Source organism: Nerophis ophidion, linkage group LG01, assembly GCF_033978795.1.
Source record: "Nerophis ophidion isolate RoL-2023_Sa linkage group LG01, RoL_Noph_v1.0, whole genome shotgun sequence".
Lineage (NCBI taxonomy): Eukaryota > Metazoa > Chordata > Actinopteri > Syngnathiformes > Syngnathidae > Nerophis > Nerophis ophidion.
Window position 1 is genome coordinate 7,410,675 of NC_084611.1, and position 26,021 is coordinate 7,436,695.

At 41.7% G+C, this 26,021-nt stretch overlaps 3 protein-coding genes and 8 non-coding genes across 11 annotated transcripts in view; 9 read left to right on the top strand and 2 right to left on the bottom strand.

The window, feature by feature from the left end:
• LOC133551230 (zinc finger protein 771-like) overlaps positions 1 to 26,021 on the top strand; it is a 172,868-nt gene that overhangs the window by 80,550 nt on the left and 66,297 nt on the right. The gene's annotated exons all lie outside the window — the stretch shown is intronic.
• On the top strand, positions 312 to 384 carry trnat-ugu (transfer RNA threonine (anticodon UGU)). The gene has a single exon. It is a non-coding gene; the product is annotated as a tRNA-Thr (tRNA).
• trnat-ugu (transfer RNA threonine (anticodon UGU)) lies at positions 822 to 894 on the top strand. Its single transcript has one exon. It is a non-coding gene; the product is annotated as a tRNA-Thr (tRNA).
• Positions 1,416 to 1,488, top strand: trnat-ugu (transfer RNA threonine (anticodon UGU)). The gene has a single exon. It is a non-coding gene; the product is annotated as a tRNA-Thr (tRNA).
• Positions 1,990 to 2,062, top strand: trnat-ugu (transfer RNA threonine (anticodon UGU)). The gene has a single exon. It is a non-coding gene; the product is annotated as a tRNA-Thr (tRNA).
• On the top strand, positions 2,587 to 2,659 carry trnat-ugu (transfer RNA threonine (anticodon UGU)). Its single transcript has one exon. It is a non-coding gene; the product is annotated as a tRNA-Thr (tRNA).
• On the top strand, positions 3,183 to 3,255 carry trnat-ugu (transfer RNA threonine (anticodon UGU)). The gene has a single exon. It is a non-coding gene; the product is annotated as a tRNA-Thr (tRNA).
• trnat-ugu (transfer RNA threonine (anticodon UGU)) lies at positions 3,754 to 3,826 on the top strand. Its single transcript has one exon. It is a non-coding gene; the product is annotated as a tRNA-Thr (tRNA).
• On the top strand, positions 4,318 to 4,390 carry trnat-ugu (transfer RNA threonine (anticodon UGU)). Its single transcript has one exon. It is a non-coding gene; the product is annotated as a tRNA-Thr (tRNA).
• On the bottom strand, positions 5,154 to 10,194 carry LOC133556881 (gastrula zinc finger protein XlCGF8.2DB-like). The gene is made up of 2 exons (XM_061907256.1): positions 9,743 to 10,194; positions 5,154 to 6,351 (listed from the first exon to the last, which is right to left on the bottom strand). Exons 1-2 carry the CDS (start codon positions 9,840 to 9,842, stop codon positions 5,459 to 5,461), a joined length of 993 nt encoding a protein of 330 aa, XP_061763240.1. The 5' UTR covers positions 9,843 to 10,194; the 3' UTR covers positions 5,154 to 5,458.
• LOC133556568 (zinc finger protein 501-like) lies at positions 16,886 to 21,908 on the bottom strand. Its single transcript, XM_061906648.1, has 2 exons — positions 21,571 to 21,908; positions 16,886 to 18,427 (listed from the first exon to the last, which is right to left on the bottom strand). Exons 1-2 carry the CDS (start codon positions 21,683 to 21,685, stop codon positions 17,496 to 17,498), a joined length of 1,047 nt encoding a protein of 348 aa, XP_061762632.1. The 5' UTR covers positions 21,686 to 21,908; the 3' UTR covers positions 16,886 to 17,495.

A 26,021-nucleotide genomic window follows, 5' to 3' on the forward strand; every position in this document is an offset into this window, starting at 1 on the left:
CTTTCTTTACGTTTAGTTCTATCAAACACTACTAACATAGTAGAGAATAGACTTGATTGCATCGCAGAGTTTCTCGAACAAATCAGATGTTCAAACAAACATTTTACAAAGTGATGGCTGCAGACACGATCACGGTCCCATTCTACTCCACAAGATGATGAAAGTGATATTTTCAAAAGACATTCTCTTTGACGCTGTTTCGTTTTTTCCTGACTCTATTAATATTATGTATCTGTTTTTCTTCTTCACGGTTTTATTCACACTATCGTCCAGCACTTGATTGTATTAAAACAAGTGTAAAAGAGGGTCAAGGCCTCATAGCTCAGTGGTTGGAGCACTGGTCTTGTAAACCAGGGGTCGTGAGTTCAATTCTCACTGGGGCCTCTGTCTTTGAAGCTCAGGAAAGGTTCTCTTTTGGAGCACACGTAGGTTCTGGGTTCGATTCCCGGACTCAGTTTGCAAAGGCATAGCAATCACAATAGAACGCAAAATAATGTGATTTTTGTCCTTTCTTTTTGTTTTGTTTTCTCAAACACTACTAATATAGTATGGAATGAACCTGATTGCATCGCAGAGTTTCCAAACAAATCAGGTGTTCAAACAAACATTTTACAAAGTGATGGCTGCAGACACGATCACGGTCCCATTGTATTCCACAAGATGATGAAAGTGATATATTTAAGAGCCATTTTCTTTAACGCTTATTTATTTCTTTCCTGACTTTATTAATATTATATTTCCGTCTATCTTCTTTGCGGTTTTATTCACACGATCGTCCAGCAGCTTGATTGTATTAAAACAGGTGTGTGAGTGAGTGTCAAGGCCTCATAGCTCAGTGGTTAGAGCACTGGTCTTGTAAACCAGGGGTCGTGAGTTCAATTCTCACTGGGGCCTTTGTCTTTGCAGCACATAAAAGGTGCTTTTTTGAAGCACAGTGGAACAGGAACAATACGAAGGTTCTGGGTTCGATTCCCGGACTCAGTTTGTAGAGTTTGCATGTTCTTGCCGTGACCGTGTGGGTTCCCTCCGGGTACTCTGACTTCCTCCCACCTCCAAAGGCATAGCAACCACAATAGAACACAAACTAATGTGATATCTTGTCCTTTCTTTACGTTTAGTTCTCTCAAACACTACTAATATAGTAGAGAATAAACTCGATTGCATCGCAGAGTTTCTCAAACAAATCAGATGTTCAAACAAACATTTTACAAAGTGATGGCTGCAGACACGATCACGGTCCCATTGTATTCCACAAGATGATGAAAGAGATATTTTTAAGAGCCATTTTCTTTGATGCTCTTTCATTTTGTTCCTGACTTTATTAATATTATATATCTGTTTTTCTTCTTTGTGGTTTTATTCACATGTTCGTCCAGCAGCTTGATTGGATTAAAACAAGTGTCAGTGGGAGTCAGGGCCTCATAGCTCAGTGGTTAGGGCACTGGTCTTGTAAACCAGGGGTCGTGAGTTCAATTCTCACTGGGGCCTCTGTCTTTGCAGCACATGAAATGTGCTCTTTTGCAGCACAGTGGACAAGGAACAATACAAAGGTTCTGGGTTCGATTCCCGAACTCAGTTTGTAGAGTTTGAATGTTCTCCCCGTGACTGCGTGGCTTCCTCCCACCTCCAAAGGCATAGCAATCACAATAGAACACAAACTAATGTTATCTCTTGTCCTTTCTTTTCGTTTAGTTCTGTCAAACACTACTAATATAGTAGAGAATAAACTCGATTGCATCGCAGAGTTTCTCAAACAAATCAGATGTTCAAACAAACATTTTACAAAGTGATGGCTGCAGACACGATCACGGTCCCATTGTATTCCACAAGATGCTGAAAGTGATATTTTTAAGAGCCTTTTTCTTTGACGCTCTTTCATTTTGTTCCTGACTGTATTAATATTATATATCCGTTTTCCTTCTTCGCAGTTTTATCTACACGATCGTCCAGCAGTTGGATTGTATTAAAACAAGCAGGTGTGGGTGTCAAGGCCTCATAGCTCAGTGGTTAGAGCACTGGTCTTGTAAACCAGGGGTCGTGAGTTCAATTCTCACTGGGACCTCTGACTTTGCAGCACATGAAAGGTGATAATTTGTGGAACAGAGCATGTGCCTCACAATACAAAAGTGCTGGGTTTCATTCCCGGACTCAGTTTGTAGAGTTCACATCTTCTCCCCATGACTGCGTGGGTTCCCTCTGGGTACTCTGACTTCCTCCCACCTCCAAAGGCATAGCAACCACAATGAAACACAAACCAATGCAATCTCTTGTCCTTTTTTTTACGTTTAGTTCTCTCAAACACTACTAATATAGTAAAGAATAAATTCGATTGCATCACAGTTTCTCTCAAACAAATCAGATGTTCAAACAAACATTTTACAAAGTGATGGCTGCAGACACGATCACGGTCCCATTGTATTCCACAAGATGATGAAAGTGATATTTTTAAGAGCCATTTTCTTTTACGCTTATTTATTTTTTTCCTGACTTTATTAATATTATATTTCCGCCCATCTTCTTTGCGGTTTTATTCACACGATCGTCCAGCAGCTTGATTGTATTAAAACAGGTGTGAGTCAGTGTCAAGGCCTCATAGCTCAGTGGTTAAAGCACTGGTCTTGTAAGCCAGGGGTCGTGAGTTCAATTCTCACTGGGGCCTCTGACGTTGTAGCACATGAAAGGTGATGTTTTGTAGAAGAGGGCATGTGCCTCACAATACGAAAGTGCTGTGTTCGATTCCCGGACTCAGTTTGTAGAGTTCACATCTTCTCCTCATGACTGCGTGGGTTCCCTCTGGGTACTCCAGCTTCCTCCCACCTTCAAAGGCATAGCAACCACAATAAAATACAAACTAATGCAATCTCTTGTCCTTTCTTAATGTTTAGTCCTCTCAAACACTACTAATATAGTAGAGAACAAACTCAATTGTGTCGCAGAATTTCTCAAACAAATGAGGTGTTCAAACAAACATTTTACAAAGTGATGGCTGCAGACACGATCACGGTCCCATTGTATTCCCCAAGATGAGGAAAGTGATATTTTTAGGAGCCGTTTTCTTTGACGCTCTTTCATTTTTTTCCTGACTTTATGAATATTATATGTCCGTTTTTCTTCTTTGCGGTTTTATTCACACGACCGTCCAGCAGCTTGATTGTATTAAAACAAGTGTGTGTGGGAGTCAGGGCCTCATAGTTCAGTGGTTAGAGCACTGGTCTTGTAAACCAGGGGTCGTGAGTTCAATTCTCACTGGGGCCTCTGTCTTTGCAGCACATGAAATGTGCTCTTTTGCAGCACAGTGGAAAAGGAACAATACAAAGGTTCTGGGTTCGATTCCCGGACTCAGTTTGTAGAGTTTGAATGTTCTCCCCGTGACTGCGTGGCTTCCTCCCACCTCCAAAGGCATAGCAACATCAATAGAACACAAACTAATGTGATCTCTTGTCCTTTCTTTTCGTTTAGTTCTCTCAAACACTACTAATATAGTAGAGAATAAACTCGATTGCATCGCAGAGTTTCTCAAACAAATCAGATGTTCAAACAAACATTTTACAAAGTGATGGCTGCAGACACGATCACGGTACGGTTGCATTCCACAGGATGATGAAAGTGATATTTTTGGGAGCCATTTCCTTTGATGCTCTTTCATTTTTTCCCCGAATATAATATCATAAATCCGTTTATCTTCTTTGCGGTTTTATTCACACATTCGTTCAGCGGCTTGATTGTATTTAAACAAGCATGTGCCGCAGTCAAGACCTCATAGCTCAGTGGTTAGAGCACTGGTCTTGTAAACCAGGGGTCATGAGTTCAATTCTCACTGGGGCCTCTGTCTTTACAGCATGTGAAAGGTGACATTTTGTGGAACAGGACATGTGCCTCACAATACGAAGGTCCTGGGTTCGATTCCTGGACTCAGTTCGTAGAGTTTGTATGTTCTCCCCGTGACTGCGTGGGTTCCCTTTGGGCACTCTGACTTCCTCCCACCTCCAAAGGCATAGCAACCACAATAAAACACAAACTAATGTGATCTCTTGTCCTTTCTTTACGTTTAGTTCTCTCAAACACTACTAATATAGTAGTGTTTGAGAGAATTGTGTCGTAGAGTTTCTCAAACAAATGAGATGTTCAAACAAACATTTTACAAAGTGATGGCTGCAGACACGATCACGGTCCGATTGTATTCCACAAGGTGATGAAAGTGATATATTTATGAGCAATTTTCTTTGACGCTCTTTCATTTTTTTCCTGGCTTTATTAGTATTATGTATCCGTTTTTCTTCTTTACGGTTTTAGTCACACGATCGTCCAGCAGCTCAAGGCCTCATAGCTCAGTGGTTAGCGCACTGGTCTTGTAAACCAGGGGTCGTGAGTTCAATCCTCATTGGGGCCTCTGTTTTTGCAGCACATGAAAGGTGCTCTTTTGCACAATACAAAGGTTCTGGGTTTGATTCCTGGACTCAGTTTATAGAGTTTGCATGTTCTTGCCGTGACTGCGTGACTTCCTCCCACCTCCAAAGGCATAGCAACCACAATAGAACACAAACTAATGTGATATCTTGTCCTTTCTTTATATTTAGTTCTCTCAAACACGACTACTCGATTGCATCGCAGAGTTTCTCAAACAAATCAGGTGTTCAAACAAACATTTTACAAAGTGATGGCTGCAGACACGATCACGGTCCCATTGTATTCCACAAAGATGATGAAAGTGATATTTTTAAGAGCCATTTTCTTTGACGCTCTTTCATTTTTTTCCTGACTTTATGAATATTATATATCTGTTTTTCTTCTTCTACGATGTGGTGGCGACTTGTCAAGGGTGTACCCCGCCTTCCGCCCTATTGTGGATGGATGGATGTTTTTCTTCTTCGCGGTTTTACCACGAGCCATTTCCTTTGACGCTCTCTCGTTTGTTCCTGACTTTATAAGTATTATTTATCCATTTTTCTTCTTTGCGTTTTTTTTCACACCATCGTCCAGCAGTTTGATTGTATGCACAAATAAAAACAGAAGAAATTAATCAATTAAAGAGATGGTTTGACAAAAACAGTTTTTGAATCTCAGTAGGACTAAAATAATGTTATTTGGTAATTGTAGAAGAGAGAATCAAACACAAATACAAATAGACGGAGTAGACATTGAAAGACTAAAAGTAATCAAATTTTTGGGTTTAATATTAGATGATAAAATGAACCAGAAATCTCACAAAAATATACAACGTATGCGGAACAAAGTATATAAATTATGAATAGTGAACCATTAAAACTTAAAAATCTTTATTGATTAGACCAAAAAATGTTTCCAGCTCAAAAGTAGCACAAACGATTGGGACAAGTTTGGGAAAATGTGGACTAGGTTGGGAGTGGGGGGGGGAGGGGTGGAGGCAAACTTCACAGAAGTATTTGAAGAGGCCATGGTTTAAAGTGGAAGTCGCCACATATGAGCAACGTACCACAAACTAACCAGCTGATTGGTTATCTACCGTGTGTGTTCTTGTGTGTTTTACTGCGTCTGACTTACGATGGAATCTCTTGCCGCAGACTGAACATGTTTTTTCTTGGTTGTGTTTTTTCATGTGTTCAATCAAATTGCACTTTACAGAAAAGCCTTTACAGCACACTGAACAGTTAAAGGGTTTTTCTCCTGTGTGTGTTCTCATGTGTGGAATCAAATAGCTGTTTCGAGAAAAGCTTTTACCGCAAACGGAGCAGATAAACGGTTTTTCACCTGTGTGTGTTCTCACGTGTTTGGTCAAATAGCTCTTTATCGAAAAGCTTTTCCCACAAACGGAGCAATTAAACTTTTTTTCTCCTGTGTGTAATCTCATGTGCACAGTCAAAATGCTATTTTGAGAAAAGCTTTTACTACAAACTGAACATTTAAATGGTTTCTCTCCCGTGTGTGTTCTCATGTGTTGAGTGAAATTGTACTTTTTGGTAAAGCTTTTCGCACAAACTGAGCAGCTGAAATGCGTTTTACCTCTCTTCTTTTTAGAGCAATCAGAGTGTTTGTTGTCAGTGTGAGTCCTCATATCACCTTCACAGTCTGTATCACTGCTCAAAGTTACTTCAACCTCGTCTTCAGACTCCTTATCTGAAAGTGGAGTTAAGAGTTTGTCTACTTGTGGTTTCTCTTCATCATCTTCAGTCTTCACAGAAACGACAGTCAGTGGCAACTTGGTGAGATCCCCCTCTTGTGGTCCTAGAAGACACTCTCCCTCCTCAGTGATCCAGAGTTCCTCCTCTTCCTTTTTAATTTGTGGTGGTTGTGGAGTCTCCTGCTTCAAAGTGGAGCTCCCAGCCGGCAACGGAGTGAGAAGTTCTTCTGGATGACCAGTCAGCTCCTGGACGTCTATAACACAAACAAACACACTTCATTTTCATTGTTCATTTATTTTTATTCCTTTCATGAAAATGCATATTTACAAGCCACATACAATTGACACTGTCATTGTTTTTTTTTGTTTTTCTTTCTTATACATTTCCATGATCAGAAAGGAGCAGATGGAAGAATTATATTCTTATATTTATCTGCCCCTTTTTTTTAACACAAATTACAGTATTTTAGATGAATTATAACAGTTCCCTCCACCAACACCCAAACTCCAACATACTTTTCCATTTTCCCTGAAGCACTTTCACAATGATACGTCCAATCTAAATCAAAACTCAGTTTGATATAATTTCAGTTTTCTCTTTTTATAACTTTTTTTAAATACAAATATATTCTTACAGCTTTTTAAGTCTTTGTTTAGAGAATTCCATGCTTTCACACCAACAACAGACAAGCACATTTGTTTGAAATTTGTTCGCGCTCTTGGATGTTTAAAGTCGTACGGCCTTCTGTGCTTCTCATCTTCAGATGTGAACACAAATAACTTTTGTATGTCCTTCGGAAGAACTTTATTTCTCGCTTTGAACATCATTAATAGTGTATTCAATTCTACAATGTCTTTTAGTTTTAGTAATCCTGACCTAATGAAGAGTGGATTTGTATGGTCTCTATATCCTACTTTAAAAATGACTCGAATTGCTCTTTTCTGTGAAAGAAATAAAGGCACTTTAGCTTACAAATGATCCATATGATGTTTAAATATGTTCTACTATGTACTGTAAGTGAAAATCAGAAAGGACGCGCATTTCCAGAAGTCCGTGTTTCCCGGGAATGCAGATTTTTTATTTTTTTTAATCGATTATCTGTGTTTTGTTTTGTGTATAGTTGCCAGGTCAAATTTCTGTCCCCTTTTATTGCGTTTTTATTGGTCGTCTTCAAAGTAACGGTACACAAACATTTCGGTTCGGTACGTACCTCGATTTAGAGGTCACGGTTCGGTTCATTTTCGGTACAGTAAGAAAACAACAGAATATACATTTTTGGGTTATTTATTTACCACATTTGTAAACAATGGCTTTATCCTTTTAACATTGGGAACACTATAAAAATTCTGCCCATGTTAATCAACATTAAACTGCCTTAAATTGTTGCTCAGATTAAATTAAATGGCAACCTTTCTTCTACATCTAAAAAGTGCAACATTAAACAGTTTCAAGTCAACTCATCATGCTTAATTTATCAAAGCATTTGGGAAGCCTGTAGTTGATTTGTATTATGTAAATGTGATATTTGTATCAACATGTGATAGCAGGCACCCTGCCATTCAAAGCTTTTCTGTCCGTAAAACACACACACACACATACACACACACACACCGCAAAATGAGCTAACGTTACGCTAAAAGCTAATTAGCCTTCACCTCAAGCCAGAACTGCGAGCGAGCTGAGCCGCAGTTTAAGTTTCTAGAAGGTCAAAGGGCTCATAGTGATGTTACTAGTAGTTGACTGGGAGGTGTTTATTATCATTTGGGGAGAGTATGCTGCCTTATGCTCACCTGCTAAACACCTAGCTGCTCGACGCTGAAGCATTTACTACATGCGCTCTGAATATGCACTGCTGATTGGCTGTTACCGCTATACATGTAACCAATCAGATGGTTGTGTAAGTGGGACAATGCTGGATGCTGAGAGAGAGGCAGAAAGAGCAAAGAAGCTTGTTAAGACTTTAGCCTAGAAACTTGTTCGGTACACCCCCGTACCGAAACGGTTCAATACAAATACACGTACCGTTACACCCCTAATATATATATGTATATATATATACACCCCACCTTCCGCCCGATTGTAGCTGAGATAGGCACCAGCGTCCCCGCGACCCCAAAGGGAATAAGCGGTAGGAAATGGATACATATATATATATATATATATATATATACATATATAAATATATATATATATATATATATACATACACACTAGGGGTGTAACGGTACGTGTATTTGTATCGAACCGTTTCGGTAAGGGGGGTTCGGTTCGGCACGCGGGCGTACCGAACAAGTTCGGAAGCAGAAGTCTTCACAAGCTGCTCTGCTTTCTGCCTCTGTCTCATTGTCCTGCCCACACAACCATCTGATTGGTTAAATACAAAGCCAATCAGCAGTGCGTATTCAAAGCGATGTAACAGCCAATCAGCAGTGCGTATTCAAAGCGATGTAACAGCCAATCAGCAGTGCGTATTCAAAGCGATGTAACAGCCAATCAGCAGTGCGTATTCAAAGCGATGTAACAGCCAATCAGCAGTGCGTATTCAAAGCGATGTAACAGCCAATCAGCAGTGCGTATTCAAAGCGATGTAACAGCCAATCAGCAGTGCGTATTCAGACTTCAGAGCGATGTAGTCAATCCTTCAGGATCGAGCAGAGATATTCGTTTAGCAGGGGAGGAGCGGACACTACCCCAATTATAAAAAACACTTCCCAGTCACAACTATTACTAGCATCACTATGAGTCTGTTGACCTTCTAGAAACTTAAACTGCGGCTCAGCTCGCTCGCAGTATAGGTTTGAGATGAAGGCTAATTAGCTTTTAGCGTAACGTTAGCTCATTTTGCTGTGTGTGCGTGTTTGTGTGTGTGTGCGCGCGTGCGTGTGTGTGACGTTTGTTATTGCTTCCGACGACAGCACTTAAATTGATGAAGACAAAGTTTAGCCCAGGGGTAGGGAACCTATGGCTTTCGAGCCAGATGTGGCTCTTTCGATGACCGTATCTGGCCCTCAGAAAAATCTTTGCTTAATACGATAAGTAATGAGTAGTTCCGCTGGTAATCACAGTGTTAAAAATTACGTTCAAAATATAAAACATTCTCATGCGTTTTAATCCATCCATCCGTTTTCTACCGCACCTGTTCAAGAAGTCGCATTAATGGTAAGAAGAATTTATTATTGCTCAGCTTCAGAATACCAATGTTATTAAAAATAATAAGGGACTTATTATATTATAAAAATGTCTTGCTTAAACATGCACGCATTTAGTTGTATTCAGTGTTTAAAAAAATATTGTTTGGCTCTCACAGAAATACATTTTGAAATATTTGGCTTTCATGGCTCTCTCAGCCAAAAAGATTCCCGACCCCTGCTTTAGCCAGTGGACTTTGACCAAAAGCATATTTAAATATAGTTTTCACACAACTTTGTCTTACACTTCGCCAGCTAACTACCTCGCCGAGTTGAGATCGCAGCAACATGTTGTTTAACTTTTTGCATTCTTTCATCTCCTCTGATGTGAACTCCACTGCCTTCTTCAAGCTAACAATCATGGCGGCTCTTTGTTTACGTTCTTCAACGAGGTCGGCTCATTTCTCATCAGGGTTTACGATAGCCTCCAAAATGACTTTGTTGGAACTCACTCACCTTTATCTTCTTCATCTTTCGTCTTTGTCTCCGTTTCTGATACTCTTTCACTTTCTCTTTGACATGACGTCACCATCTTAGCATAGCAGTAGTCGTCCATCTTCTATCACGTCTTCAATCTTCACTTCAGGAAACACTCGATTGGTCCAAACTCAACTTCCGTTTCGTGGGCGTTAGAAAAGTCAGACATTAGAGGTACTTCTTGCCATATTTTCTGTCATATTGTAAGTTTTAAACTTCTCCAGGAAGCCACAGCCGCCTAGTCCGCCATTGAAGTCTCTACCGGAAACACGGTCGGTTCTGCGCATGTGCAGGGGCACAAAGTCGTTGTTTTCCTTCCATTTTTCAACGACATTTCTGCGTTGTGTTTGATATTTAAATGCAATATTTATTTTACTGTAACAAACAGGTCAGGGTGTGCCAAGTTACCGGACAATGTTAGGTAAGGAGGAGGAGTTATGTCCCTCCAGTGTTGCCGTAGGACTGTGACGTAAGAGGTGTGTGTGTTGGCTAAGTTTTATATTCACAAATGTAAGTTTCTCAATACCCGACCTGTCTTTTGTGCCTTTAAAAAATACTAAGAACTCTACAATAAAACACTCACTACCTCTAACAACAAAAAAGCTGTGAAAAGCTTTGCACTCTGTTATATATATATATATATATATATATATATATATATATATATATATATATATATATATATATATATATATATATATATATATATATATATATATATATATATATTGTATTCTATTTTAGTTACTTTGAATTTGCAAAGGTTGGGATGCCACCCGAACGCCTCCCCAGGGAGGCATTAAGGTTGCAACATTGTTTGTCAACACTGTCTGCTCTCATTTTCTCGCACATTTGACGAATAACCTCAATGCCTCACAATCCAATACTTATGTTAAAATACTGAAACAGACGTTCGGCTCATCCCACTAAACATCTGTTGAGTATTTTAACATAAAAGTGTTGGATTGTGAGGCATTAAGGCATAGGTACACAGAACATCAGAGGGTCAAATGTGCGAGAAAATGAGAGCAGACAGTGTTGACAAACAATGTTGTTGCAACCTTAATGCCTCACATATAGCTGGCGGTATAGCTCGGTTGGTAGAGTGGCCGTGCCAGCAACTTGAGGGTTGCAGGTTCGAGTCCCGCTTCCGCCATCCTAGTCACTGCTGTTGTGTCCTTGGGCAAGACACTTTACCCACCTGCTCCCAGTGCCACCCACACTGGTTTAAATGTAACTTAAATATTGGGTTTCACTATGTAAAGTGCTTTGAGTCACTGGAGAAAAGCGCTATATAAATATAATTCACTTCACAATCCAACACTTTTATGTTAAAATACTGAACAGATGTTTACCGTATCCCAATAAACATCTGTTCAGTATTTTAACATAAGTGTTACCTTAATGCCTCACAATCCAACACTTTTATGTTAAAATACTGAACAGATGTTTACCTTATCCCAATAAACATCTGTTCAGTATTTTAACATAAGTGTTGGATTGTGAGGCATTAAGGTGGCAACATTGTTTGTCAACACTGTCTGCTCTCATTTTGTCGCACATTTGACCATCTGATGTTCTGTGTACCTACACTCTCATTTTCTCGCACATTTGACAAATAACCTGAATGCCTCCCAATCCTACACTTATGTTAAAATACTGAACAGATGTTTTTGGGATAAGGTAAACATCTGTTCAGTATTTTAACATAAACGTGTTGGATTGTTGGATTGCCTCATAATACAACACTTATGTTAAAATACTGAACAGATGTTTTTGGGATAAGGTAAACATCTGTTCAGTATTTTAACATAAAAGTGTTGGATTGTGAGGCATAAAGGTTGCAACATTGTTTGTCAACAATGTCTGCTCTCATTTTCTCGCACATTTGACCCTCTGATGTGCTGTGAACCTACACTCTGTCCTCCTTCTGTCTTCGCCTGCTGTGTGTGTGTATGTGTGTGTGTGATGTGTGTGTGGTACACAGAGCATCCATTTCCTCACTTCTATTAGCCCCAGGTCTTGTGGACCCAGACATCTTGTATGTAACAGAAATGTGTAGGGCAGGTGTATGGTGTGTGGTCATTAAATGTGTATTCTGATATATGTTCTTCACAGAAAATGAGCCAAAGTCAGTGAGTCTCAGTTTGAAAAAATCATTAATTGTATCATTTTTCTTTTTAAAAAATTCAAACGGGTCCCACAGACCCAAACACCACACAAATTTAAAATAAATAATACATATTAAATTACAAGCAACTTAGAACAGGGTTGTTCAGAGTGCGATTCATGATATTTGTAGAGTCTGTTACTAAAACTGTGATGTGGCCCTCAATGAAAAAGAGTTGACCTACTATAGTCTTGTGTGTATTTCATGAAAAATTGTGGAAATATAGATTTTTCTGATTGATCTAATTATTTGTTTTTATCGATTATCAACACTGAAATTGAACTTTTATCCTGACAGAATCAATATATGAACGGAGATGTCACGATTACAGGTATTCATAAGAAACAGCGGTAAAACCCCTGATGGGTAGTTTTACCTTTTCAAATGAAAATTATCGTAAAACCGTAATAATCATTAAACTCATAGACTGGCAATACTGCAAATTATCTGGAGGGTTAAGCTAGTTTGCTGATCTATTTATCACATAAACTACTTTTTATTTCAATAAAGTATTACACAACACCATACACACACAAAAAAACCCCACCATACAGTTAGAACACGTCTTTAGAATTTTCAAAATGTGGTCAAGGTAACGCTGCGGGGTTTGTAGCGCGATCCCAGAGATAGAGAGAAGACGGCAGAACATAAGTAAAATAATATTTAATTAACAAAAATAGGGTGAGTGCAGCTAGGGAGTGCACAAGACACAAAATCTTTTTTTTTTTTTTGAAAATAACTTTGTGGAAGTCGCCTCCAGACCACCAAGCATTTCCATGTGAGCCCCTTCCATGGTTCAATACAGTTTTATTTCGCAATCAAAGTCTGTGTGTGGCTTCCCAGCAATCGTCTTTTTGGCTGTGACAGTCACGCTCTAACTCTCACGTCAGCTGCAACAACGTGTCTCCTCCCAGTTGCTGCTTTTACAGAGTGACAGGTGATTAGATAACAAGGCCCAGGTGGGCCTTCTACGCACCTGTCGCTGACTTCGAAGGCTGGTCCTGGCACACCCCGCTTCGCTGCAGGCCCGAAGGCCACTCCACCCTCCGCAAAAATATGCTCTCAGTATACTAGCGTAGGCTAACAGAGGCACCCATGTACAGGAAACAGTGATCCGCATAGAAAGGAGCCTGATTGGCAACCAGGAAGAGGTGTGTTCCACTTGCCAATAAGTGATAGACAGGGGAGGTGAAACTACAAATTAAGAGCACTGGATGGGAACTTAAAGGGGAACATTATCAGCAGACCTATGTAAGCGTCAATATATACCTTGATGTTGCAGAAAAAAGACCATATATTTTTTTAACCGATTTCCGAACTCTAAATGGGTGAATTTTGGCGAATTAAACGCCTTTCTGTTTATCGGTCTGGAGGCGATGACGTCAGAACGTGACGTCGCCGAGGTAACACACCCACCATTTTCATTTTCAACACATTGTAAACATTGAGTCTCAGCTCTGTTATTTTCCGTTTTTTCGACTATTTTTTTGGAACCTTGGAGACATCATGCCTCGTCGGTGTGTTGTCGGAGGGTGTAACAACACTAACAGGGAGGGATTCAAGTTGCACCACTGGCCCGAAGATGCCAAAGTGTCTGCCGCCAGACCCCCATTGAATGTGCCAGAGTGTCTCCACATTTGACCGGCGATGCTAAGACAGACATGGCACAGAGATGTATGGATAACCTGCAGATGCATTTGCAACGATAGTCAACGAAATCCCAAAGGTGAGTTTTGTTGATCTTGACTTATGTGCTAATCAGACATATTTGGTCGCGGCGTGACTGCCAGCTAATCGATGTTAACATGCTACACTAATCGATGCTAACATGCTATTTACCGGCGGTGCTAAAGCAGTTATGGCACAGAGATGTATGGATAACCTGCAGATGCATTTGCAACGATAAAATCAACGAAATCACAAAGGTGAGTTTTGTTGATGTTGACTGCTAATCGATGCTAACATGCTACGCTAATCGATGCTAACATGCTATTTACCATCGGTGCTAAAGCAGACATGGCACAGAGATGTATGGATAACCTGTAGATGCATTTGCAACTATATTACGTTTCCTTCCACCCACATTTAATGCGAAACAAACACTTACCAATCGACGGATTTAAGTTGGTCCAGTGTCAAAAGATGCGAAAGTCCTGATCGTTTGGTCCGCACATTTTACTGGTGATGCTAACGCAGCTATTCGGCCATGCTATGGCTATGAATAGCGTCAATAGCTATTTGCTCAATAGCTTCAGTTTCTTCTTCAATACTTTCATACTCCAACCATCTGTTTCAATACATGCGTAATCTGTTGACTCGCTTAAGCCGCTGAAATCCGAGTCTGAATCCGAGCTAAAGTCGCTATATCTTGCTGTGCTATTCGCAATTGTTTGTTTACATTGGCAGCACTGTGTGACGTCACAGGGAAATGGCCAGTGTCTTCGCAGAGAGCGAAAATAAGGCACTTTAAAGCTTTATTTAGGGATATTCTGAGACCGGTAAAATTTTGAAAAAAAATACAAAAAGCCACTGGCAACTGATTTTTATTGTTTTTAACCCTTTTGAAATTGTGATAATGTTCCCCTTTAAACACCACACACAGGGGGCAAAAAAACACAAAGTCCAAAACAGTCACCAGAGTATGACTATCTTCAGTAGTTGCCATGAGACAATAAAGCGAGGTATTCAAACACAACTACTATAAAGTAAAGGTAAATATGAAGATCCACACATGACGTGACTACATACAACAGGAAGTGAACCCACCTGACGTCACATAAACCTAAATAATTCCATAAAACGGGAGACCATAAATATATTTTAACATTCAAAAACTAAAATATAGCTATATTGCATGTGTTTTTGTTTGTTGTTGTTGTTTTAATTTATAGTAATTGGTTTAAAGACTTCAGTGTTGGCTTGAGGACTCCAGCATATTGTGGGCAAACAAGCATAGTCCTAGCAAGAAGCCAAAATAATGTCACACACCTGCGCTGGTCTCACCTGTGGAAATGGTTCCAATATGGATTTTGGTCATTGTAAATGACTCAAATCAATTCTGATTCTTAGGGGAAATAAATATTCTGTTTGATGCTACCATAAGCCTTTCTGCCTTATGGAACTTGTCATCAAACCAGGGTTGAGTATCATCGGCGGTCACTCGAACGAGTATGACGATCCTCCTGGTCGGGCTGTATCACTTTATGGAGGATGCCTGTGTAGTGACTTAGTTTAACGTGGGGAGACTGGTGCCCAGGCAGTCACCACACGATCCTTGACAGAATTGGGTCAGGGTCCAGTGGCATGGAGTCCAAGACGACTGGGGACCCTTTTCTGCTGCGGCCTTCTTCCGCCATCGCAGCCGTTGTGGTCGTTCTTAAAGGGGAACATTATCACAATTTCAAAAAGGTTAAAAACAATAAAAATCAGTTCCCAGTGGCTTGTTGTATTTTTTGAAGTTTTTTTCAAAATTTTACCAGTCTCGGAATATCCCTAAATAAAGCTTTAAAGTGCCTTATTTTCACTATCTTCGAAGACACTGGCCATTTCCCTGTGACGTCACACAGTGCTGCCAATGTAAACAAACAATGGGAATACCACAGCAAGATATAGTGACATTAGCTCGGATTCAAACTTGGACTTGGATTACGCATGTATTGAAACAGATGGTTGGAGTATGAAAGCATTGAAGAAGAAACTGAAGCTATTGAGCGAATAGCTATTGACGCTATTCATAGCCATAGCATGGCCGAATAGCTGCGTTAGCATCGCCGGTAAAATGTGCGGACCAAACGATCAGGACTTTCGCATCTTGTGACACTGGAGCAACTTAAATCCGTCGATTGGTAAGTGTTTGTTTCGCATTAAATGTGGGTGGAAGGAAACGTAATATCGTTGCAAATGCTTCTGCAGGTTATCCATACATCTCTGTTCCATGTCTGTCATCGCCGGTCAAAATGTGGAGACACTCCGGCACATTCAATGGGGGTCTGGCGGCAGACACTTTGGCATCTTGGGGCCAGTGGTGCCACTTGAATCCCTCCCTGTTAGTGTTGTTACACCCTCCGACAACACACCGACGAGGCATGATGTCTCCAAGGTTCCAAAAAATAGTCAAAAAAACGGAAGCTGTGACCCGGTGTTTGTAATGTGTTGAAAATGAAAATGGTGGGTGTGTTACCTCGGCGACGTCACATTCTGACGTCATCGCCTCCAGAGCGATAAACAGAAAGGCGTTTAATTCGCCAAAATTCACCCATTTAGAGTTCGGAAATCGGTTAAAAAAATAAATGGTCTTTTTTCTTCACCATCAAGGTATATATTGACACTTACATAGGTCTGCTGATAATGTTCCCCTTTAAATCTACCGTCTTCCGCCTGCACCGCCGTTAAGGTCTTTGCCGTATCCCTGGCTAGGGGGGCAGTCAGGTACTAGGCCTTACCTGGGGTAAGAGTCAGAAAGGGGTTAACCTCCTAGTGGTCCAAGACCCCATAGATAAGCCTCCACTGCCGGATGCACTTTAACATCATGCCAAGGACAAAAGCTTGAGTATAGCATCAGTCTTATTACTTCTCAACCAGTCTTCATGATGGCCATCCACATCCCCAAGAATATTAATTTCAGATTTTGGGAGGAGTTCTTGGGTAGGGACAACCAAATTATCATTCGATGTTGGTCTGTAGACACAAAGCATAAACACCTGGCGGCCTGGAAGGTGTAGTTTCAGGCAGATCGATTCATGATGTTGGTGTTCAAACATCGTGAACATCATCACTGAAGAAGATGACAATTACTCCCCAGCTAGACTCATCATTCGTGTCTCGTCTGAAGGAGTAACCAAGCACTACAAGCATCATCTCACTATTCAGGAGCGTTTCAAATACCCAGAAGACATGAGGTTGTCAGAGTTAGTTTGTGACGAAACCCCAAGATGCAGAGAAGGAGGCAGGCATTGAATAAGAAAACATCATTTAATGTCCAAAATAAAAGGTACAAAACATAAACCAGGAACTAGGTATAGCCAAAACTGAAAACAGGAACCAGCAAACAGAACAACTGGAAACAGCTAATGGCTAACAAGAAAACACAAAACAAAAGAGCTAGGACAAAGCAAACTACAAATTGCACGACAGGTAGTAGCTGTAACGATGACATTGACACGACACAAGAATAATCCAGCATTGACTGGAGGAGAAAACAGGTCTAAATTGTGTCTGGCTGATTGACACCAGGTGTGGCCAGGTGCCAATCAGCCACAGCTGAGGGGACAGAGCACTCAGGGAGACAAACAGGAAACAGAACCAAAATAAGAGTGCTGACAGGAACTAAAGACAGGAAACAAAGACCAAATGCAGAGGAAAAACTAAGACATAGACCAAAACTGTCAGGGACAAGCCTGACAGAGATCATGTGGAGATAAGATCATGCTTAAAATAATCCCACTTTGTATGAAGACTTCTGATATATGTAAAAGAAGCAGTGAATTTACCTTTAAGAGGTCCTGAGTTAGGGGGGTAGTCGCCACATTTGAGCAACATACCTCAAACTGTACAGAAGATTGGTTATTCTCCTGTGTGTGTTTTTAAATGTCTTATTGCCACCGCATTAAGATGGAATCTTTTACTACAGATCGAACAACTAAAAGGTTTTTCTCCAGTGTGTGTCATTTTGTGTTGAGCCAAACCTTGTCTGGAAAAATAGCTTTTACCGCAAACCGAACAACGAAATGGATTCTCGCCTGTGTGTGTCCTCACGTGTTGGGTCAAATAGCTGTTTCGAGAAAAGCCGTGGCCGCAAAATGAACAACTAAATGGTTTTTGTCCAGTGTGCGTTATCATGTGTTGAGTTAAGTGCCACTTTTTAGTAAAGCTTTTATCACAAACTGAGCACTTAAATGGTTTTTCTCCTGTGTGCGTTCTCGTGTGCTCAGTCAAACTGCTCTTTTGACAAAAGCTTTTGCCACAGACTGAACAATTAAATGGTTTTTCCCCTGTATGAGTTCTCAGGTGTTCAGTCAAACTGCTCTTTAGAGAGAAACCTTTACCACAAGCTGAACAAACATATGTTTTTTCTCCCTTGTGTGTTCTCATGTGTTGAGTCAAATTGCTCTTCCTAGTAAAACTTTTAGCACAAACTGAGCAGCTCAAACATTTTTTGCCTGTCTTTTTTATAGAGCATTCAGAGTGTTTGTTGTCAGTGTGAGTCCTCATATCACCTTCACAGTCTGTATCGCTGTTCAAAGGTTTTTCAACCTCGTCTTCAGCCTCACTATCTGATAGTGGAGCTAAGAGGTTGTCTACTTGTGGTTTCTCTTCATCATCTTCAGTCTTCACAGAGACAACAGTCAGTGGAAACTTGGTGTAATCAGCTTCCTCTCGTCCTAGAAGACACTCTCCCTCCTGAGTGATGCAGAGTTCCTCCTCTTCCTTTTTAATGCAGGGTGGTTGTGACTGAGCGGGAAGTTCTTCTGGATGACCAATTAGCTGCTGAAGATCTGTTGGACAAACAACACCAACACACTTTAGTTCAGACATGACTCATGAACCTTTTCCTAGAATAAATCTTTAATTTCCTAACGTCATTTTAAAAATTATTATTACTGTATTATTTTTTCAAAGTCATGTTTTGGGACAATTGTCACAGAGGGACAACTTCCACACCTTCGCTTGGCAAAGTGTCGCTGAACTGCTAACTCGCTGGTGAGCAAACACTGAGCATTTCATGGAAGCTGCTTTTTATACCCAATCACGGCGCCCACCTGTTTCCAATTAGCTTGTTCACCTGTGGGATGTTCCAGATAAGTGATGAGCATTCCTCAACTTTCTCGGTCTTTTTTGCCACGTGTGCCAGCTTTTTTTTAAAACATGTCACAGGCATCAAATTCCAAGTCGGCTAATATTTGCGAAAAACTAAAGTTTTTCAGTTTGAACATTAAAGGGGAACATTATCACCAAACCTATGCAAGCGTCAATATATACCTTGATGGTGCAGAAAAAAGACCATCTATTTTTTTAACCGATTTCCGAACTCTATTTTGGCAAATTAAACGCCTTTCTGTCTATCGCTCATGTGGTGATGACGTCAGAACGTGACGTCACCGAGGTAACACACCAACCATTTTCATTTTCAGATTACAAACACCGGGTCTCAGCTCTGTTATTTTCAGTTTTTTCGTCTATTTTTTGGAACCTTGGAGACATCATGCCTCGTCGGTGTGTTGTCGGAGGGTGTAACAACACTAACAGGGAGGGATTCAAGTTGCACCACTGGCAAGAAATCTGCCGCCAGACCCCCATTGAATGTGCCAGAGTGTCTCCACATTTGACCGGCGATGCTAAGACAGACATGGCACAGAGATGTATGGATAACCTGCAGATGCATTTGCAACGATTAAGTCAACAAAATCACAAAGGTGAGTTTCGTTGATGTTGTTGACTTATGTGCTAATCAGACATATTTGGTCACGGCATGACTCCCAGCTAATCGATGCTCACATGCTACGCTAATTGATGCTAACATGCTATTTATGCTAGCTGTATGTACATTTGAAACTAGATACCCACATTTAATGCAAAACAAACACTTACCAATCAACGGATTTAAGTTGCTCCAGTGTCACAAGATGCGAAAGTCCTGATCGTTTGGTATTTATGGAACATGTCCACAAAAAAATCTAGCTATAAACACTGAATATTGCATTGTTGCATTTTTTTCCCCACAGTTTATGAACTTACATTCATATTTTGTTGAAGTATTATTCAATAAATATATTTATAAAGGATTTTTGAATTGTTGCTATTTTTAGAATATTTAAAAAAAATCTCACGTACCCCTTGGCATACCTTCAAGTACCCCCAGGGGTATGCTTACCCCCATTTGAGAACCACTGTTCTACAGAGTTTGATTATCACATCACTTTAAATGTATAGACTATAAAGTTCAAGGAGGATCCTAGTGGGCCACACCAATCTTTCCTTTTCTCTAAAGTAAAACTGGGAAAATGTGTAGAGTGTCGTGGGGTTCAGTACAGTGTTGATCTCCTAAAGACATGATTTTTATTTCACAATTCCTTGAGAGAAAAAAACGGCTATTTAGGCTTTCTGTCCATCATGTGTGCCTTCCTTGGGTGAAGCCAGGTTTACAGCCATGTTGGGACATGTTATCAGGCTGTTTGTTACTTATGTATGTTATGTTGCAGCTATTTAAAATAGTTTTGTCAATTTGTTCAAATTGGCCCTTTGAGACATATCTTTGTCTTTGTGTGTTGCTTGTAGACCACATGGCTTAGCAGAGTTCGGTGATCCAAACGCATGTCAAGTTGATCAACAGATTGTTTTATTCTCCAGTGCAATAACAGTACTGACATGAAGGCTAAAAGGGCATTAATTGGAGCTTAAAGGCCTACTGAAATTAGATTTTCGTATTTAAACGGGGATAGCAGGTCCATTCTGTGTGTCGTACTTGATCATTCCGCGATATTGCCATATTTTGGCTGAAAGGATTTAGTAGAGAACATCGACGATAAAGTTTGCAACTTTTGGTCGCTAATAAAACAGCCGATGTGCGCGTGACGTCACAGGTTGTAGAGCTCCTCACATTGTTTACAATCATGGCCACCAGCAGCGAGAGCGATTCGGACCGAGAAAACGACAATTTCCCCATTAATTTGAGCGAGGATGAAAGATTTGTGGATGAGGATACTGAGAGTTAAGGACTAGGAGGAAAAAAAAAGGCGAGGGCAGTGGGAGCGATTCAGATGTTATTAGACACATTTACTAGGATAATTCTGGAAAATCCCTTATCTGCTTATTGTGTTACTAGTGTTTTAGTGAGATTATATAGTCAGAACTGAAAGTCGGAGGGGTGTGGTGACCGCCAGTGTTTCTGATTGAAGCCATGGAGGAGCCAAGAAAGTTGCAGCTGCTGCAGGAACGACACAAGCTCCGATCATGTTTACGGTAGGAACCGACGTATTACCACAATTTTCTCACCGAAACCTGCGGGTTGACATGTGGCAGAGAACCATGCTCGCTTGACTGCTTTGTTCCATATTAAAGCTTCACAACAAACAAAGAAACACCGGCTGTGTTTGTATTGCTTACAGCCGGCTGCAATCCACCGCTTTCCACCAACATCGTTCTTCTTTGACGTCTCCATTATTAATTGAACAAATTGCAAAAGATTCAGCAACACAGTTGTCCAGAATACTGTGTAATTATGCGATAAAAACAGACTACTTTTTGCCGTGATCGGCGCTGGGAGAACATGTCCGCTTCCAACCGGGGACGTCACGCGCATGCGTCATCATTCCACGACGTTTTCAACAGGAAACTTCACGGGAAATTTAAAATTGTACTTCAGTAAACTAAAAAAGCCGTATTGTCATGTGTTGCAATGTTAATATTTCATCATTGATATATAAACTATCAGACTGCGTGGTCGCTAGTAGTGGGTTTCAGTTACTTTTGTAATAAAGTAACTCGTAACTAGTTTTCAGTAAGTAACCCAACACTGCGCACGAGTCACAATCACGACACTTCTTTGTTTACATTCTTCAACAAAGTTGGCTAATTTTAAAACAGCCCCATTTTCAGAGCTTATGGTTGCTTTCTAATGACAACAATTCATCTCACTCACCTTCATCTGCAGTTTTGGTCTTTATCTCCGTTGGTGATTTGCTGGAAGTTTCTGATCGTCTTTCATGTTCTCTTTGACATGACGTCACCATCTTAGCATAGCAGTAGTCGTCCATCTTCTATCACGTCTTCAATCTTCACTTCAGGTAACACTCCATCGCTCCAAACTCAACTCCCAATCCCGCAGGCTTAATAAAATGTGTATATTTGAGGCGTGTATTGTTGTGTTTGCTGTGAATCTAAGTGGCTGCAAGATCGTTGATGTTTTCAAGTTCTCTGCTCTCAAGCCACTGGGTCCGCCATCTTAGTCTTTTCGCTTTTGCCACTGCTCGATGAGTTTGCGCATGCGTCAGAAGCAACTTCTGTTCCCTACTTTTCAAAATAAAGGCATGTCACTATGGTGTTAAAACAGGGGTGTCGAACACGGTTACCCAGAGGACCACATCGCAGTCATGGCTGCCCGAAGAGAGCCGCTTGTAGCCTTATATAATTTATGAATATAATTGTGTAAGAATTCAACTTCGTGATATCATAAAAGTAATTGATTATGAGTGTATTACAAAAAGTGTACAAGTCTATGTTTTGTAGCGCTTGCGCAGTTCAAGTTAAAATTATTAGAATTATACAAGTGATGCTGGCCTTGCTTTTTCCTATATATTTTTTAATTGTACTTAATTATATATATATATATATATATATATATATATATATATATATATATATATATATATATATATATATATATATATATATATATATATATATATATATATATATATATATATATAGGTCAGGTCAGGTCAGGTCTTATCCCTGCTACTGGTAAAATGTAACCCAGTACAACCTGCCGCATGGGTAGATGGGACCCGTTAGCCCAGTAAGGTGACCCATCTAGGAGAAGGTAAACTCCAATCCAAAACCGCCACTGCCTTGTGGTATACCTTTCTTGGGGAAGGCTTCGGGAGTAAACCCTGAGGAAAAAATCAGGAGACGGAGTCCCTAAGGTGGTACACTGCTGGCTACAGCGGTGCACTGGCAACTCCTGCGACACTGTTGGTGCCAAATTGTACCAGCTCTTGCTGCTCCTTTGGATCCATCATCAGTGTGAAGAGGGGGGTCCTGCTGCATGGGCAACAGCTTGACCTCCATACTACTCTGCCCTGGCTTGCGCCCTGGAGAGGTCACTCCAGCCTCGTGTCATAGCGTGGAAACAACAAACGGGAAGCAACAGTCTACCGGTTATAAGCTACAATGCTCGATTGGCGTAGAGCATAGCGCCAGGGGTTGCTTCCGACGGTGGGAGAGATCCTTGAATTTCATTGGACAGCTACTGCCCGCCTTAAGCTGGGCAGCCCCCAGCCAATTAGGTGCTGTCCCGCCACAGTCTGCCTTCCTCATTGGGTGCATGGGGATTAGGTAAAACCGACAAGCAGACTGTAAGACCTGCACCAAGCAAGAAACAAAGTATGAAAAACAGGTGCCCAGTCCTAAAACTGGGAAGCTGGAATGTCCGGACTATGACACCCGGACACTCAAATGATCTCCAACACATCAGTGATGCAAGAAAAACGGCTGTCATTAACAATGAGCTACTGAGACTCCAGGTAGACATAGCTGCATTGCAAGAGACCCGCCTAGCCGACTCGGGAACCCTCAAGGAGAAAGACTTTACCTTCTTCTGGCAAGGAAAGAGTGCCGGAGACCGCAGAGAGCATGGAGTTGGATTCGCTGTCAGGAACACCTTGTTAAAGATGGTTGAACCAGGTGACAAAGGATCGGAACGCCTGATGACACTCCATCTCCACACCTCTGATGTCCCAGTGACCCTAGTCTGTGCCTATGCCCCCACTCTAACGTCTACAGCAGAAGTTAAGGACACATTTTATGCCAACTTGAATGACGTCATCAAGAACATCCCCCCGAAGGAACATCTCCTCATCCTCGGTGATTTCAATGCGAGAGTGGGAGCTGACCATGACTCATGGCCTTCCTGTCTTGGACACTTCGGAGTTGGCAAAGTCAATGAGAACGGGCAACGGCTACTGGAGTTGTGTTCCTACCATAACCTTTGCGTGACCAACTCCTACTTTCAGATGAAACCACAGCACAAGGTGACATGGCGCCATCCCCGCTCAAAGCATTGGCATCAGCTAGACATGATCCTGATCCGAAAAGCCAACCTCAAGTGTGTGCTCGTTACTCGTAGTTACCACAGCGCAGACTGCGACACCGACCATTCACTTGTCTGTTGCAAGATCAAGCTACAACCAAAAATTTTTCAAAACTCCAAACAGAAAGGCAAACCCCGCATTGATTCCACCAGCATGCATCTTCCAGAGAAAGTAGAAGAGTTTGCCAAGTCCCTCAACAACATCCTGTCTGAAGAACACCAGCACTACTCTGCCTCCGAGAAATGGGGCCACCTCAGGGAGGCTATTCAGAAAACAGCCCTTGCAACATTTGGGAGGAAGATCTTCATAAACAACGACTGGTTTGTTGCCAAGTCCAGCGAGATGACCCCTGTCATTGAAGCAAAGCGTGCTGCCCTTACTGAATACAAACGCTCCCCGAATGAGAAGTCCCTGCAAGCACTGAGAATTACAAGAAGCAAAGTGCAACAGACTGCAAGACATTGTGCCAATGAATACTGGCAACAACTCAGTGAATCCATCCAGTCTGCAGCTACCTCAGGTAACATCAGAGGGATGTACGAGGGCATAAAGGCTGCTCTGGGCCCAACACAGAGCAAAACAGCCCCCCTAAAGACCACCAGCGGGGAAGTTATCACTGACAAGGGCAAGCAGTTGGACAGATGGGTAGAGCACTATTCAGAACTCTACTCTAGAGAGAACACTGTAGTCGCCTCAGCCCTTGATGCCATTGAACAGCTGCCCATCATTGAGGAATTAGATGCTGAACCAACACTTGCTGAACTTCACAAAGCGATCGACAGTTTAGCGATTGGCAAAGCACCTGGTACTGATGGCATCCCCCCAGATCTCATCAAGCGCTGTAAAGACACCCTCCTGCAGCCTTTGCATGATGTCCTCTGCCAGTGCTGGAAAGAGGGAGCCGTGCCGCAGGACATGAGAGATGCCAAGATTGTCACCCTTTACAAAAATAAGGGCGACAGGAGCGACTGTAACAATTACAGGGGCATCTCCCTCCTGAATATAGTAGGAAAACTCTATGCCCGTGTCGTGCTTGTGCGCCTTCAGACTCTTGCTGAGCGCGTTTACCCGGAATCTCAATGCGGCTTTCGCGCCAAGCGCTCTACAGTGGACATGATATTCTCCCTACGCCAACTTCAGGAGAAATGCAGGGAACAACAGAAGCCCCTGTACATATCCTTCATTGACCTGACCAAGGCTTTCGACCTGGTTAGCAGAGAAGGGCTCTTCAGCATCCTACCCAAGATTGGATGCCCTCCAAAGCTCCATAGTCTCATTAGATCTTTCCATGACGACATGAAGGCAACCATCCAGTATGAGGGTAGCATATCCAACCCATTTCACATTAAGAGCGGAGTCAAACAAGGTTGCGTCCTTGCTCCTACCCTTTTCGGTATCTTCTTTGCCCTGCTCATCAAACATGCTTTTGGGACTGCAACAGAAGGGGTATATCTACGTACAAGATCTGACGGCCGACTTTTCAACCTAGCCCGTCTTAAAGCAAGGACCAAAGTCCGTGAGACAACCATCCGGGACCTGCTCTTTGCGGATGATGCCGCCGTCATTTGGCACACTGAACCAGAACTCCAGTGCCTTATGGACAGATTCTCCCAGGCCTGCAAAGACTTTGGGCTTTCCATCAGCCTAAACAAGACCAATGTGCTGAGTCAGGAAGTGGACACTCCACCAGCCATCACAATTGATAAGCACCAACTCAAAATAGTACACCAATTTACTTACCTGGGATCCACCATCAGTGACAATCTGTCCCTTGATAGTGAGATCAACAAACGTATCGGCAAAGCTGCCACAACCCTAGGGCGCCTCACAACCCGCGTCTGGGAGAACCGGAAGCTGACAACTCCTACCAAGATGGCAGTGTACAACGCCTGCATTGTCAGCACTCTTCTCTACGGCAGCGAAACATGGACAACATACTCCAAACAGGAGCGCAAACTGAACACCTTCCACATGCGCTGCCTTCGCCGCATCCTCGGCATCCATTGGAGTGACAAGGTGACGAATGCCCAAGTCCTCCAACGCGCTGGTCTTCCTACCATGTTCACGCTGCTCAGACAACGCAGGCTGCGTTGGCTCGGCCACGTGTGCCGTATGGAGGATGGACGTATCCCAAAGGACATCCTGTATGGCGAACTTGACTCTGGCAAGAGATCTGTTGGCCGGCCGAAACTGCGCTTCAAAGATATCTGCAAGCGGGACATGAAAGCCCTGGACATAAACACTGAACATTGGGAAGATGTAGCGGCTGACCGCAGCAAAT